Genomic DNA, 16,803 nt, shown 5'->3' with positions numbered 1-16,803 from the left:
ATATTTTTTAATCATATTTGTTAATATCATCACTGATTTCACCAAAAATCTCTTTGAGTATTGGGAAGCCCTGGTGTGCTGTGGTTCATGGGGTCGCAAAGAGTCGGACAGGACTGAGCAACTGAACTGAACTAAACTCACTATGGGAGATACAAGCTTTCCAAAACTCTAATTTTTCCTTAAAAGTTCCAGTTTGTTCCTTGGCAACAAATGTTATCAGTTATTTTTGCTTGAAAGAACAGGCTTACCTCCTTCATTTCTTGAGAAAATGTCTGCCAAATACCCAAATCTGAATAACCATAATTTGTCAGCAATTCTTTCAAGATATTGTTTCATGCATTAGGTGCCTAGTTCAACTTTAAAAACCACACAAGTGCTCTTCCATATTCAGTAGAAATGCTTTGTGCTACCTCCCATTTCACCACTCAGAATGCTAAAAAGATGTGGACTCAAGGTTGAGATGACTTTTACTGCTTCATCAATGACATTTTTAAGTGAACCTGGATTTTTTTTTTGTAACTGCAAGTGTGACAATGGAAAACACAGTGACCACTCATCAGCTTTATGCTGCTAAAGCACCAACAATTTTACCCGTTGTGGCTTTTGCACCATCCGTATAAATATTAACACAGTGAAAAGGCAAATAATATCTTAGTATTATATGAAAATAGTTTTGTCTTCATAGAAAGTGAAAAGAACCGCTATAATATGCTTATAAACCACAATTGCTTGGTATGCTAATGCTATTTTGTCTTGACTTCCTGTTCCAGAAGATGGTGGTTTAGCACCCCTTCACCAAACCAGAACTTCCGTTGTTCCTTCCTTCATTGCCTCATATCACACTGTTGTTTTCAAAAATTTTAATGTGTAACTTCTTGTTACTATGTAAGTGTTATTTTCTGCCAAATCCAGTAGGGAAAGGTGACTGTTCCCTTGCCTGTACAACTTTTTTCACCTGGAGTTGATGACTGTGTTGTTTTTACATGCTTGACTCTATGGTCTTGTCACAATTTGTCTCACTTCTCCAATACCTTTGTAAAACATATCCTATTAATAAATACTCTGTTCCATGCAGTTAAGCCACCAAGCCCATTTGTTTTTTGCCTGGAGAAACTCCTCCTGAAGTCCCTTTTCCTCTTGCTCTAATATGGAGCAGGTGCTCATGCAGCCAACAACTCAGCCTTCATCCTAGGGCATCTCTTAACTGCTCAGAAGAAAGGATGTGGCTTGCTGTGGGAATATAAATACTCATTTTTTAAATCTGAAATCAGTGACCCTATTTTAAGCTCTGTATCTCCTCCCCTATTCTTAGTGTTTCCACCAAATTTGCATCTCCAACTCCTGTAACTTTCTGAGGTTCTACTGCACAAATTGCCTTCTTTTCAATGACATCCCCAAGTAAGCACCTGGTATTCAGATTTTCCAACTCTCCTGGCTTCTCATTCTGCTTTCCACCTTTCAAAAGTGATTGAGGCCTCAGGTCTGCTGTTGTCTCCCGCCCCATTCTTTTGGTCCTTGTGCTTCTTTTTTAATCCCTTTAAAAATCTCCTTTATTCTCATGTTAGGGTCATTTCCAATGGAAATGTTTGTCTGGATGCTCTCTATTTGTATTTACAACTACAAATAGAGCAGTTGTTCAACACATACTCTGAGGGTGTGCTCCTACAAGTTCCATGGGGTCTTGCTGAGGTTGATGCTCTGGGAGACTTAGGGACCCATTTCGGCAGCTGCATGCACCTCTGCTGCCCCACAGAGCAAACACTGGCATAGGATTTGATGAAAGCAAATAACAAAGTACTCACAAAATATTACTGATCAGTTATTTCAATCATTTGTTCTTTCAACAAATCCAACATCTATTTTCTGCATACCTACTACTGTGTACCAAGATGTTGTCATAGGTGTGGGATTATATTCGTAAGACTGATAAGATCCTCTAATGGACTTTACAGCATAGCAGGAGAAGCAAACAATAACAAAATAAGCAAGCATGTAAGATGAGTTCAGATAATAACAAGTGCTGTGAGGATAACGTAGGAGAATAATGTGATGGCATCTGAGGATAAAGAAGCTACATTAGGAAGAGGAGGCGACGTTTGAACTGAGGCCTGACTGATGAGAAGGGCCTGTTTTTATAAAGACTGGGGGATAAGGATTTTAGGAAGTACAAAAATCATAATATGGAGAGTAGCTTAACGTGTTCAGAGAATAGGAAAACGACCAGTGTGGTTGCAACATAGTGAAGGGAGAATGATGGGAAAGGAGATCCAAAGTCAAAGTTAAAAAGAAGGTTTGAATGTTACCCCAAGTAGAAGTGTTAATTGAAACTAAGGGATGAGACAATGGCCAAAGGAGAGAATGTATAGAAAACTGTACATGCTTGTCAGGTACCACCTCTTAAGTACAAAGGAACTTAAAATTTAGTGAAACTGGTGAGACAAATTCTCCCAAATTGAGAATAATCAGAGACAGTGTATAATCAAGACTTGCATGACATAATATAGGTTTTTTAAAAAAGTAAAGTAACAACAACAAAAAAAAGGTAGGGTAACAATCACTGAGAATTGATGGTAAAAGGTGCTTTGCATAGGAGGTGATATCTGAGCCAAACTAATGGATGAGTTATATTTGCAGTAACTGAAAGGTGAGGAAGAGAATCTCAGAAAGAGAAAAACATGAACAGAGGCTTGAATGTAGAGTAAATATGATGTATTTATGGAACATCAGAGGAAAGCTTATCTCTTGGGAAGTCTTGGAATAGGTGAGTTTTCTTAAACGTGCTTTAGAATCTTACTTTACAAATGGTGAGAGGGAAAGTTTCAAGCACTGAATGGTTAGATCTGAAATTACAAGAAAGGTTAGCAACTGCCAGGACTCCTTCATTCTTGCCATTGAATAATGGTAATGCCTCCTCCCCAATTACTTCTTATGATGATGCTGATTAATAATTATTACTTAAATATGAAAATAATTATAAAAGGGGTACACTGAGACATCTCACGTTTGTCTTCATTCATCTTGTTTCCCCTCACCCCAATAGGAAGCCACTTTGATTTTCACTTTATTCGTTCAGTTTTCTTTATGTATATGCAAACAACATGGCTCTATCTTATTTTTTGCCCCCTGGGTTGGCATCCCTGTGCTACTGTAACAGAGCACCACAAACTGGATGGCTTTCACAGCAGAAATGTACTGTCTCACATCTCTAGAGGCTACGAGTCCGGAATCAAAGTGTCAGCAGAGTCATGCTCCATCTGAGATTCCAAGTGGACTCCTTCCTTGTCTCTTCCAGCTTCTGGTGGTGGTGTTCCTTGGCATTCCTTGACTTGCAGCTGCATCACTCCAGTTTCTACCTGTGCTATCATGTCATTCTCCCTGCATGTCATTGTCCTCACTTGAAGTTGTTCTCCTCTTGAAGAATTCCATTCCTATTGGATTCAGTTCAGTTCAGTCGCTCAGTCGTGTCCGACTCTTTGCGACCCCACATATTGGATTAGGGCCATGCTAATAACTTCATCATAACTTGATTTTTATCTGCAAAGACCTTATTTCCAAGTAAGGCCATATTCCCAAGTACTGGGGGGGGGGGGGTTAGGACTTCAACATATCCTTCGGTGGGGGGATAATTCAATGCATGAGTGAAGTGAGTGAGTGAAGTCGCTCAGTTGTGTCTGACTCTTTGTGACCCCCATGGACTGTAGCCTACCAGGCTCCTCCCTCCATGGGATTCTCCAGGCAAGAATACTGGAATAGGTTGCCATTTCCTTCTCCAAATTCAATGCATAGCAACCCACAATTCTTATACAAAAGCTAACCCTCTCCATGTGCTATTTCATACCTTACTGTTAAATTCTTAACTATATATCTTCAGGTTCTTTCCATATGAGTACATACTGATCTTTCCCATTCTCTTTCTAGAGCTGCATAGTGCTCTATTACGAGACTGTTCCAGAGTTTATTTCATCAGTCCCCTAGTGATAGACACTTGGGTCGTTTCCAACCTTATGCTATTTAAATCAGTAACCTACACATTTGTCATTTTGTATGTATGCAAGTGTATCTGTAAGCTTTCTTGGTGGCTCAGTGGTGAAGAATCCGCCTGCCAATACAGAAGACACAGGTTCAATCCCTGGGTCAGGAGGAGGCCCTGGAGAAGGAAATGGAAACCCACTTCAGTATTCTTGCCTGGGAAATCCCATGGACAGAGGAGCCTGACAGGCTACAGCTCATGGGGTCACAAAAGAGTTGGACACGACTTTGTGACTAAACAATAAGTGTAACTGTATGAAAGATTCCACAAGTGGGACTGTTGAGTCAAAGGATAAATGTAATCTGTAATTTTGGTAGACACTGCCGTATTTTCACAGGGGTTGTACCATTTTGCATTCCTACTATCAGTGTATGGCAAGTGGTTAAACTTTCAGGCTTTTGCCAATCAATATCATGAACAATGATATTTCCATGTAGTTTATTAATTATTTGACTGTGCTGGATCTTCATTGCTATGCAGGCTTTTCTCTAGTTGTGGCGAGCGGAGGCTACTCATTTTGGTGGCTTCTCTTGCTGCGGAGCACCGGCTCTAGAGCATTCAGACTTCAGCAGTTATGGCTCATGGGCTCAAAATAGCTGGGGCTCCTGGGTTCTAGAACACAGGCTCAGTAGTTGTGGCACCCAGACTTTAGTCAACCCGTGGCATGTGGGATCTTCCCGGACCAGGGATGGAACCTCTGTCTCCTGTATTGGCTGGCGGATTCATTATCACTGAGCCACCAGTGAAACCCCTAGTTCCATGTGATTTTTAATGTCCTTTCCTCTTATTACCTACCTTCATATTTTAAACATAATTTTATGCATTACTTAGTGTAAACTTTTGGTGAAAAACTTTCATAATAAAAATTTCTAACCTCAAGTATATACATCAAAATAAAATACCATAACATATAGAAATATATTTAACTTAGGTTATTTGCCAGAGTTGGGTCACTCCTAGGAAAATGCGAGCCATCCCCCTTATCTGATGATTCAAGTAACCAAACAAAATAACTTTCATTTAGCTAGGTATGATGCAATTTTGTAGTAGGGAATGAATGTTCAACTCTAACTTCACAAACCTTTAATATCCCTTAGATTCTTTCCAAATAAGCTAAAGTAGCACTTACTGAATGCATACTATAGAATCTGTAGGTCAAGTTCCACATCAAAGACCCTGCTCTCCGTGGTTGGCAGTATTTGAAATCTCTTCATCTTCTTTCAGTTGTATAATTCTTCATCTTCTTTCAGTTGTATCATTCTTAATAGGAACTGCTTTCTAATTTCCTGAATATAGTGTCACTGTGACTTGAATCCTGCCGGCTCTTCTCATTGTTACAACCAAATTATACCATAATAATGGATCATTTAATGTTTTGACTCTAAGTTTGCCACAATTTTCTTCTTTGGGAACATCTGGAGCCATTTATGTTATTACTTCTCACATTTCAATCATGCCAATATTCTTCCTTGCAGGTGGTACTGTGAAGGCAAGGAGCTTGAAAATTCCCCAGACATTCACATCATCCAGGCAGGAAATCTGCATTCACTGACCATTGCTGAAGCCTTTGAAGAGGACACTGGACGTTATTCCTGCTTTGCTTCTAACATCTATGGGACAGATTCAACTTCTGCTGAGATTTACATAGAAGGTAAAGCAAAATACTCTTGGAGCACGATACTTACTAATAAGATATATAGTTATAATAAATAAGTTAAATAAATACATAATAAATATATTTTTTTCATAATAAATATTTTTTGAGGGCTTGCTCTACCACACACTCTTCAGTGAGGAAAATAGCAGTGAGACAAATAGACAAAAATCCCCAGGTTCCTGGACAGTTGGCAATAACACAGTCATGGGAGAGACAATAAATGAGATAAACAAAATATATACTTATGTGAGATACATGAAATAGTTCTAATCACCAATTCAGGTGTGTGTGTGTGTGTGTGTGTGTGTGTGTGTGTGTGTGTGTGTGTGTGTGAGATAAGGGAGATGGTTCTCATGCCAACAAATAATTTTTCATGGCACCAATTTGGTTTCCTACAATTTAACTCAGTTCTGACCCCTCTACCTGGAGATAGGGTCAGATCTAACAAGTTAGATCCCACAAGACTGCTCCTACCCCACTTCAGATGCCAATGCAAGTAGTAGGTGCCCAGGTGACCCACAATATCTGTCTGACTTGGCTACAAATTGGACGTTCTCACAACCCCCCTTTTCAGGTTCAATTAATTGTTAGAGTTGCTCACAGAACTCAGGGAAACACTTATTTATGTTTGCCAGTTTACTATGGGGTGTGATAAAGGATGCACATGAACAGCCAGATGAAGTGATACACAAGGAGAGGTGTGGGAGGGCCCTGAGCACGGGGGCCCTGTCACCGTGAAGCTGCTGTGTGTAGTCCTCCCAGTGTTCTTCAACCTAGAAGTTCTCCAAACCTCACACTGCTGGGATTTTATGGAGGTGTTCTCACACAGGCATGATCGACTCTTAACTCCATTTCCTGCCCTCCTCCCTTCTCTGGAGTACGAGGTGGTAGGACTGAAAATTCCAAGCTTCTAATCACCTTAGGGCTTCCCAGGTGGTGCCAGTGGAAAAGAGCCCGTCTGCCAGTGCAGAAGATAAGAGAGACATGGATTCAATCCCTGGGTTGGAAAGATGCCCTGGAAGCGGGCATGGCAACCCACTCCAGTGTTCTTGCCTGGAGAATCCCATGGACAGAGGAAACTGGTGGGCTACAGCCCACAGGATCACAGAGAGGTGGACATAACACAGCTTAGCACACACATACAATCATGGCTTGGTCTTCTGGGTGACCAGCCCCCATCCAGAAGCCACCCAAAGTCACCTCATTAGAACAAAAGATGCTCCCAGTGCTCTCATCACTTAGGAATTTATTAGAGTTTTGGAAGCCCTGCGTCAGAGGCAGGGTTAAAGACAAATATTAGAGCAAGAGATGCTCTTAAGTGCTCATCACTTAGGGGATTATAAGGGTTTTAGGAGCTCTGTGCCAGGAATGAGGGGTAGAGAGAAAAATTTATGTTTTCTGTTATCTTACAGTATATATGAGCACTATGACAGAAAGTGGAAGGGACAGGAAGTATGTGAGTGCACACGTGCATGTGTGTTTGCATGTGTGTGTGTACAGATTGCTGTACAAGACCTAACTTACCGTACGACATATAAATGAAGACCTGAAGGAAGTGAGGGAGTGAGTCATGGGGAAATTCAAAGGAAGAGTACTCTAGGGAATGAAATCAACAAGCGTAGTGGCTCAGAAGAGGGCGTGTGCATGTCTTAGGTGCAGAGATGAACAGGTCAGAAGTTCAACATGGGGTGGAGGTGGGAGGAGGCAGTGAGAAGATCAGGTAGGTCCTCATGGGTCACTGCGAGGACCTGGCTTTTCCTCTGAGATAGGAGTCTCTGAAGGATTCCAGGCAGAGTTGTAACATGATCTGACTTAGTTTTTAACAGGGTCACTCTGGCTCCCAGCTGAAAATATACCAAAAGGAGTCAAGTATAGAAGCGGGAAGACCATCTCAGAGCCTTGGAAAGGAGTTTATATCAGTACCAAACTTATATGACTAATTTTAAGGAGGAATCAATTTATGTACCTTATATATCGACCTAAGTTTTTGATCCTGTTTCCTCTCATCTTCTGCATTTTTCCTGGGAGCCATTCTTCAGTACTTTTATCATCTATAATACCTTATGCATGCCTTGATTTTAGCACTTAAATATTGTATTCTTATGGTATAAAGGTTAGAACTGTCTCAATCTTCTTTATATCTCTAATACCTTATGTAGTAGTACCAGGTACATAGTGGTTACTTAATAAACTTTTATTGAATAGATATATGAGTAATGATACTAACAATGAATAATACATAAAGAGATGTTATATTTTTTCATCCTCAAATTTTTGGAGTACATAAATAGCTCCGGATTTAGTTTTGTGATATCTTCCTGGAATTCACTATCTTAAACAGCAAATCAGGGATCAAAGCTCTGCTAACAGTACTGAGACTGGATTGCTGATTTTTAAAAATTTTTGGCAGCAGAGCTTCAAACACTCCCACCTCCCAAGATGAAGAGTGACTTGTTAATATTAGTACTGGACGGAAGGGCATCCACCTACACCTACAATGTTTGGAATCTAATGTAATCCCTTCTTTTATTTAATCTGTGTAGGCCAAGAGCAAGAGGATTGATGGACAATACAGAATGTCTGCAAACACTGCTCTGTTAGTCTAAAGGTGTCAGCAGGTGTTTTATATAAAAGAACCCACAGAATTTGGGCCAGTTAATTTTTTTTTCTTTTATTTTTTGGCCATGCCTCATGGCATGTGGGATCTTAGTTCCCTGACTAGGGATCGAACTGGTGCCCATTGCAGTGGAATCACAGCGTCATAACCACTAGACTGCCAGGGAAATCCCTGGAGCAGTTAATTTGAATTCTGTCACTAACTAGGCATGTGACCTGAGCAAGCACTTCAACTACTTAGGGTATAGTTTCTTATCTGTAAAATGGGTGTTAGTTCAAGGAATCACTGAGCTTATTTCTAGGTCTAAACTTCTATAAATCTTCAAATGCCTAGAAGCCAGTTTAAGAAATTATCTTTACAATTACATGACTTGTTTTTATTTTTCCAGGGGTTTCTTCTTCAGACTCAGAAGGGGACCCTAACAAGGACGAAATGAATCGGTAATTCCAATTTTCTATCTTATTTAGCATCCTCAGGTCCTGAGAAAGCTGCTAATTGTTTAGGAGAACTTGAAGAGTGGGGCTCCAGAGTATGACATCAGAAAAAAAAATTGCGTGACTTTGGGTAAAAAGCTATTTATTTGCTTGTTGTTGCTTAAAAGATTAGTGTTCCCAATATTTTAAAAATGAAATATCACTTATAAAAACATCATCATACTTATATCTAAAGAGTAAAAACAAATAACTCAAAAACATTCATGTTTTCTGACTAAAGAATAGTACTCAAAATAACACACAATCTGGTGAACCAAAAATATACGTATAAGTTATCTGGGCAAGTCATAACCTTTTTGCTAAAGTATTGGGTACTGAACAAAGTTACATCACTTTCCACAACCGTTGGCTAAGCACCTACTCTATACCTATAGAGTAGCACTGTATCTAGTGCTTCACTAGATGCACTGGGTGCTAAGAAAAATCAGATGCTCCCTGCCTTCAAGAAGCTCACAGTCTAGTAGAGAGAAATAAACATATAGCAAAAGATTTACACCACGTATATAGACAGTGAGAGTAAGTAATAAAGTATAATAGATTATAACAGAACCATGTGCAGGGTTTAAGGATTTGGCACAAAAGATCCCTTATTGTTTGGGGAGGGAAGGAGATCAGGAGAGGTGTCACAGAGCTAGTGACCCTAAGCTGGGTCTTAAAAGAACAGTAGGTGGAGATTTCCCAAACAAGGGAGGAAAGGGTGTTTCAGGCAGAGGAAATTGTGGACAGAAAGCATAGGAACTAGAAACAGACACAACAGCCATCTTTTGAGATTTTCTGAAATACAAGCAATGTCTGAAAGAGTAAGGAGTTGTTAACTGAATCTGCATATTCTATCCTCTTCCACAGAGGGCAAGCTCCTTACGGGCAGAAATCATGACTTATTCTTCAACTTTTGGCGAGGGGGGAGTATGCCTATTTTAGGCTTCCTTGGTGACTCAGATGCTAAAGAATCTGCCTGCAACGTAGGATATCCAGGTTCAGTCCCTGGGTCAGGAAGATCCTCTGGAGAAGGAAATGTCTATCCACTCCAGTATTCTTGCATGGAGAATTCCATGGACAGAGGAGCCTGGTGGGCTACAGTCCACGGGGTCACAGAGTCGGACACAACTAAGAGACTAACACACACATGTCTACTTTGGAATGGCAAACTGCTTTTAGCTTTTGTTCACATATGAAAACTTATAACCAGAGTAAATGATTTCTCCCTTTAACCTTCTTCCTTGTCATTCTCATGGCTTCAGTTCAGTTCTTTCTTCATTCCTGTCCGTTTATGCCAATCACCTCCTTACAGGTGCTCCAATCTTTTTCTCTCTTTTATAGTTTCCAGACTACAACCAGTTAAAAGATCATTTTTGATCTTATCATTTTCTTGACTTAAAAAATTATTGTCTATTGGAAAATAAAAATCAAACAAAACAAACAAAAACATTTAAAAAAAAATCTCAACATGGGCATACAAAACTTTGTTCTCTAGCGTATCAGTCAGGCTTTCCTGCCCCTCCTCAACCATTCTCCCACCTCAGGCTGTCTACACAGCTGCCATTTCATCCTGTTCACTTTGGTAAGAATGCCCTATTACTTCTGCCTGGAAAACTCTTATTTATCCTATAAAACCCAGTCAAGTCACATAATAAGCTCCTTCTCCACTGCATATCACTCCTTCCTCAAGGCTCTCATAAACATGGCCTGCAAGCCTAATGGGTATGAATTTGACATACAAACTCAAATAAGAAATATCTCATTTGTTCATTTTCTTTAAATCTACTTGTGGTAGTTAGGATTTAGCTCCAGTTGGGTATAAATACAGACCCCAAATAACAGTAACTTAAAGAAGACACATATTTTTCTCCTTTACATAAAAAATATGAACTTGGCTGGTAAAACAGCTCCACCTTGCACTGGACTCCAGTCTGCTTCCAGCTTTCTGCCTCTTTCCAAGATGCAGCCTCATCTTCTCAGTCTAAGACTGAAAGGAATAAAGGACATACCCAACCCCCTTTTTAAGGTCATCTCTCTTAAATTACATACAGCACTATCCTTCATATCCCATGACCAGAAAGTAGTCATGTGGCCACAGTTAGCGTCAAGGAGGGTTGGGAAATGCAATCTTTTTTTGGAGTAGCCATGGAAAGAAATCAGGGATTCTGTTATTGTAGAAGAAGAAAATGGATGCTTCAGGAATACCAATAGCCTCTACATCATCAAATGATTCTGCTTCTGAGACCCCACTCTACCTGGCTCTGGGAAAATATTCAGTCATTACTGGGTGTCCCTTTTGCCTCCAAGGCTTCCCTTGTGGCTCAGCTGGTAAAGAATCCACCTGTAATGTGGGAGACCTGGATTCGATCCCTGGGTTGGGAAGATCCCCTGGAGAAGGGAAAGGCTACCCACTCCAATATTCTGGCCTGGAGAATTCCATGGACTGTATAGCCTACAGGGTCACAAAGAATCGGACACGACTGAGAGACTTGCACTTTCACTTTTACTTTTGCCTCCAAAGTTGAGCAAAGGTTCCTGAGATAGAGACAGATATAGGCACAGACATAGATATAGATATACAGTGTGGTATTAAACATTGCTCTAAGCATCTTCTCTGGTGACTCAGACGGTAAAGAATCTGCCTGCAATGCAGGAGACCCAAGTTCAACCCCTGGGTCGGGAAGATACCATGGAGAAGGGAACAGCAACCGACTCCAGTGTTCTTCCCTGGGAAATCCCATAGACAGAGTAGCCTGGCAGGCTGTACCATCCATGGGGTCGCAAAGGGTTGGACACGCCTGAGCAACTAACACACACACTAAGCCTCTTACGTGAATTACCGTATTTTACCCTCAAAAAACCCTATGAGGTAAGAATTATTATTTCCTCATTTTATACATGTGGAAGCTAAGGCAAAGAGAGGTAACATACAAACGAAAGAGGAGCCTATCCTGACATCAGTCATCTACCCCCACAGGTTATGGTGAGAGGCCCATGTCCCAGATCTCAAGGCCCCTTCAAGTCCAGCACTTTGTTTCTTCCTGACATGCTAGGGACTGATATGGTTAGCAAGACTGGGAGCCTTAAATCAAAGGATTGCCATTCTGTCTGGACTCAGGTTCTCTCTCTTGTTAGGTTCTCTGGCTAGATACCCAGACCTCTCTCTTTCCCACAACAAAACAAATAATCTCCCCTCTGCAGACTTCTCAAGAATACTTTCTGGCTCCCCTGCTCTTCAAACAATCTCTTTAATTTAATTTGTGTAAACATAAAGAGCTCATTGTCTTGGACTATTTCTGCCGTTTGCCACATCAAAATCCCAGAAGCAAAAATTTACAAAGCCTGGCCTCCTCCTTGGAATGGGATGGGGAAGAAAAACACAGAGGGCAACAACAAAACAAACCTCAAAAAATGTTTTGCACATGCACTGTTATAGCACTTGTCTTGAATCTCAGCTATGAGTATGATTGAGTCCCCAGCTCTGTGAATGGCAGTGAACTCAAGGACAGAACTGGCGTCTTATCATCTTCCTGTTTACATTGCCTAACAAAGTGTACAGCAATGAAGCCCTCAATAAACATTTGTGCGATATTGTTGAACAAAAAGTTTTGTAAGCAGTGCTGAAAGCTTTGCTGAAAGAATTTCACAAGAATGATAGGCCTGTTTTATAATCTGTATTTTAATCATTTCTCAGAATCCAGAAGCCAAATGAGGTGTCGTCGCCTCCCACTACTTCTGAAGCCATTCCTTCAGCAGTATCTCAAACCCAGCGTGTGGTGGCCCAGCCCAGGGTATCAACCATCCAGCAGGTACAAGAGTCTAAGTGAAACACAAGTGCCATGAACTGTGACAAGCAGGCACTGTGACCATGATCCTCTTGTATGGCACGATCGTGTTCCCCTCTGGTGCAACTTCATAATGACCTTGGGCAACACACTTCTATAGTCATGATAATCACCTCGTACTGCTGGTGTATGATATCAGTAGTTCCCCTGGCTTTGGGAACATATTCTGTAGCTTCATAGGCAAGTTTCATAGGAAAAGAAACTCTACAAATTAGTCTCTGCTGTCCCAGCTTTATGAAGGGCATGGATTACATAAACAATGAGCTGCCAGCTCTCCCACTGGCCCAGGGCTCTCATGAAACTCGGTTCATGGAGCTATTAAAAAAAAAAAAATTCTACATAGAGTAACCATTAAAATAACTTTCAGAAAATCTTAGTCTCTCATCCTTCAGGTTGATGATGATGATGACGGTAGTACATGCTTATTGTAAAAACATTAAAAAATACAAAAAGTATACTAAGTAAAAACTTAATCAACGTTCTACTTCTCTGCCCCCACTCTTCAGAGGTACCTCCTGTTAATACTTTCTATCAGATAGTTTCAGACATTTTCTTTGCATATCTATATGCATATCTTTGCAAACTCCAGGAGATAGTGAAGGACAGGGAAGCCTGGTGTGCTGCAGTCCATGGAGTCACAGAGAGTCAGATACAATTTAGTGACTGAACAGCAATGCATATACTTTAAAATATGAAATCATATTAATATAAACATACTTGTAATGTGTTGCATATTTAAATATAAATATTGATGTATATAAAGATTTAAAACCTTAAAAAATTTTTTAAAAATTTTCTTCAGCATACTTATCTGACCCATTTAGGAATGCAGAGGGGTCACATTTTAGTTCTAATCCAGTAGTTTTCAAACTGTGATTTGTGAAACCTCAAGAGTCTATGGAACCTCTACAAAGGGTTAAGGTTCATTACTTAGCTCTGTATGTAAGGGGGTGGTGATGGGAGGCACATATGTACAGCCATTGTGATGTAGGAAAAAATAGTAATACAATCAGTTCAGCATAAAATTTGATGTCTGTGAATCATAGACATAGAAAATGTCAGTCTTTGGTTTTAGATTAATTTCATACACCAAACTCTTTAGCTTGTTATACGTATCTATCATCTATCTACCTACCTACCTAATAATTCTAGTGACGATGAATCTATTGTTGGTTCCCTTCTAACAGTGTCAGAGCCCTACAAACTATCTGCAAGGATTGGATGGAAAACCTATCATTGCAGCTCCTGTGTTTACAAAGGTAATCAAAATGTTACTTCTTTCAGCCAAGGCTTTAAACACACCACAATATCCAAACAAAGTTGCAGGATCCAAGATTCACTGATTTTATCTCAGGATTTTGTTCTCTTATAAATACACTACAGGGTTTGGGTTTTTGTGGTAGCTGTTACCAGGCCTCCTGAAGTCGCAGATGTCTGATAACAGTTTGTGTAATAAGGGAAAGGTCACCCCCATCCCCATTCGCCAGACTGATCTCTATGGCCATCCTCTTGCTTTAAACACAGTGGCCACGCCTAGGGGTCAGGTGATAATGTTTCTAAGGACTCCACAGTTTTCTCTGGATATCTTTGGTGCTTAAGGAGATGCAGTTACATGCTCTCAGAAGGCTTAATGTAGGCTTTGTCACTCAAGGACAAAGAGCTTTCTTTTTCTAATCCATATGTCAACTGTTGTGGCGGCATCAAATTCTGAGTCTCATAATCTTTGTCTTTAGAACTGGAAATTTTACTCAGGCATTCTTTACAAATGAAAAAAAAAAAAAAAAACAAGGGTAGGCAGAGAGATTAAACAATGTATCCAATGTCACAGAACTGGGTAGAATCAGGACTGAAAACAAGTTCTTTCAATTCTGTCTGTTGTTCTTTCTCTTATATAACATACTTGGTTTATATGTTGCCCAGGACAATAAATTCAAAGGTGAAAAACTGAGTCACACTGAATTTGTTTTGGTATCATGAAGACTACATGAATGGAGTTTATGCCTGGATTTATAATTTGTTCTTTATATGAATACCAAACTTAAACCCAAAGAGATCTTATCCTCTCAGAAGTATGTTTTAGAGCAATGGTACTTGATCAGAGTTAATTTTGCTCCTCAAAGGAATTTGACAATGCCTGGAGACACTTTTTGATTTTCACAACAGGAGTTGGCATCCAGAGATACTGCTAAACATTCTGTAATACACAAGATGACAGCTTTCTGCAACAAAGAATTATCCAACCCAAAATGCCAGTTAATCCTGGGGTTGAGAAATCATGGTTTAGAGAAAAATGTCCAAAAAAAAAAAAAAAAAGGTGTCTTTTCCAATATGTACTGATCCTAAAGGAGGAGCTAAATTCACAACTTCCACAAAAACATCAATTTTAAGGCAAGTTCTACCATATTAGCTCATCCAAGATGGTTTTCCAAAGTTAAGCAGAGTCTGAGTGAGACATGTTTATCCATGACCGTATCAGGTGGGCAAATATTCTTATGTGAAACAAGATGCATCTCGATTTTTCAGATGTTTCCTGTAACCTGCTTTCAGAATTTAAGTTTTGCAATTTTCAAAGACTAGCAGTAGGAAAGCAATATGTTCTGATTTGGTGACTACAAGACTTTAATGACGAGTTTTAAGTGGACGTGTGTGCATGTGTGATATAGCTAACAGAGCTACCTCTATTTATCTTAGTTCATTGCTAAGTCACCTAGCCTTAAAACAGGGCTTTAAATGCTGAGAAATCTGAACACGTTGTCATGCCCATTTGTCACAAGACCACCTTTGTCAGGTAGTGCTGATTCTTCAAAGGCAACAAAATCACAGAATAATTTAGACCGTCCCAAACTGAAGTCTCCTCCCACTCTTCTCCTCACCACCATCTTTCCAACCAGACAGCAGAGAGGTGTCCTTACCTCCCTCCACACTTTCAGATCCTTTGGGGGTGCTGTCTTCTCTGCATCGATATCACCTGGTACATATCTCTGATACAACGTTTAGCACAATAATAAAAAGGTTTACTTTTCTGTCTCTCCCAAGCACCTTGAAGCCTATCTCTAATATCTAGATAGGAGTCCACAATGGTTATAACAGGTCCAAAACTATCTTTACTATTCCCAAAAGCCTAATAAGACTTTAAAAACTATTCTTTATGTTTAATTTTCATGGACTGGTTAGTCACAAGTTAGCTGTTTTTGTGTGGTGACTGATTACCTCCCTTTAATTAGATGCTCCAATTTGCAGATGATATATATGCCTTTGATAAATAAAAATGAGGAAGTGAATTAGTCATCAGTGTATGCTGTTTATCAGACAAATCTCCAAAAATGTTAGCTCCATGGTGGGAAAGCAATCTCTAAGACAGAGACTCAAACTTTGGTGAGGCTTTCTCAGCCCTCGGAAAGTGTGCTTTTGTGTCCATAAATGGGGTCGGGGTTGTTCAGATGTAGGGCTCAGCATAGCCTGTGGCTCAGATTCCAGAGGGACTCATCAGCAACAGTGTGCTTGCGTTAGTTTCCATGAGTGAGGGCAGAATTGAGGTCATCGTCACTGCCAGTGTCATTAGAAAACTTCTGAATCAGAGCCACTGATGATGGTAACCACGTGGCGTAAGCTGTGATAACTGATCACTGGCATACGTTTGCTTGGGTTTTTCCTGGTTCTATTTATTTCTTTAGGGACTTCTGGCATTCCAATCCCTATGATTCACTTTCTATACTGCCCAACAAAGCATTTCTCTGCCAATAATGGCAAGAAGCCACTTTTTTAAAGGGGCTTCCCTGTTGGCTCAACCAGTAGAGCATCTGCCTGCAATTCAGGAGACCTGGGTTCAATCTCTGGGTTGGGAAGATCCCCTGAAGAAGGGAAAGGCAAGCGATCCGAGGACAAAGTTTTATTTAACCCCTTCTACCTCCTTTGGTGATGGGGAAGTACTGGTATTATCTTCTCTTTAGAGAAGATTAAAATGAAAAGGAAGATTGCCCAGCAAAACAGTGGTAGAATTTGAAAGAAGAGTGGGGTCCCATATGCTAGTTCACTGCTCTACTTCTAGAGGATAACTTTTCTTTTTTAACCGTTTTATTTTATATTGGAGTATAGCTGAATATAGTATGGGCTTCTCTTGTGGCTCAGTTGGTAAAGAATTCGCCTGCAATGTGGAAGACCTGGGTTCGATCCCTGGATTG

General features: G+C 40.2%; 1 protein-coding gene across 3 annotated transcripts in view; it reads left to right on the top strand.

The window, feature by feature from the left end:
* The window catches only part of MYPN (myopalladin), a 99,452-nt gene that overhangs the window by 36,344 nt on the left and 46,305 nt on the right, over positions 1 to 16,803 (top strand). For all 3 annotated transcript variants that reach the window (XM_043476799.1, XM_043476798.1, XM_043476797.1), the window contains 4 exons: positions 5,506 to 5,681; positions 8,693 to 8,744; positions 12,472 to 12,586; positions 13,810 to 13,881. In XM_043476799.1, coding sequence (XP_043332734.1) covers positions 8,737 to 8,744; positions 12,472 to 12,586; positions 13,810 to 13,881 — 195 coding nt within the window. In that variant the 5' untranslated portion in view covers positions 5,506 to 5,681; positions 8,693 to 8,736. The remainder of the gene's footprint in view (positions 1 to 5,505; positions 5,682 to 8,692; positions 8,745 to 12,471; positions 12,587 to 13,809; positions 13,882 to 16,803) is intronic.

Source organism: Cervus canadensis, chromosome 8 (assembly GCF_019320065.1).
Source record: "Cervus canadensis isolate Bull #8, Minnesota chromosome 8, ASM1932006v1, whole genome shotgun sequence".
Classification (NCBI taxonomy): Eukaryota; Metazoa; Chordata; class Mammalia; order Artiodactyla; family Cervidae; genus Cervus; species Cervus canadensis.
The sequence above is the reverse complement of the archived record's forward strand: the minus strand, read 5'-3'. Positions and strand labels throughout refer to the sequence as shown.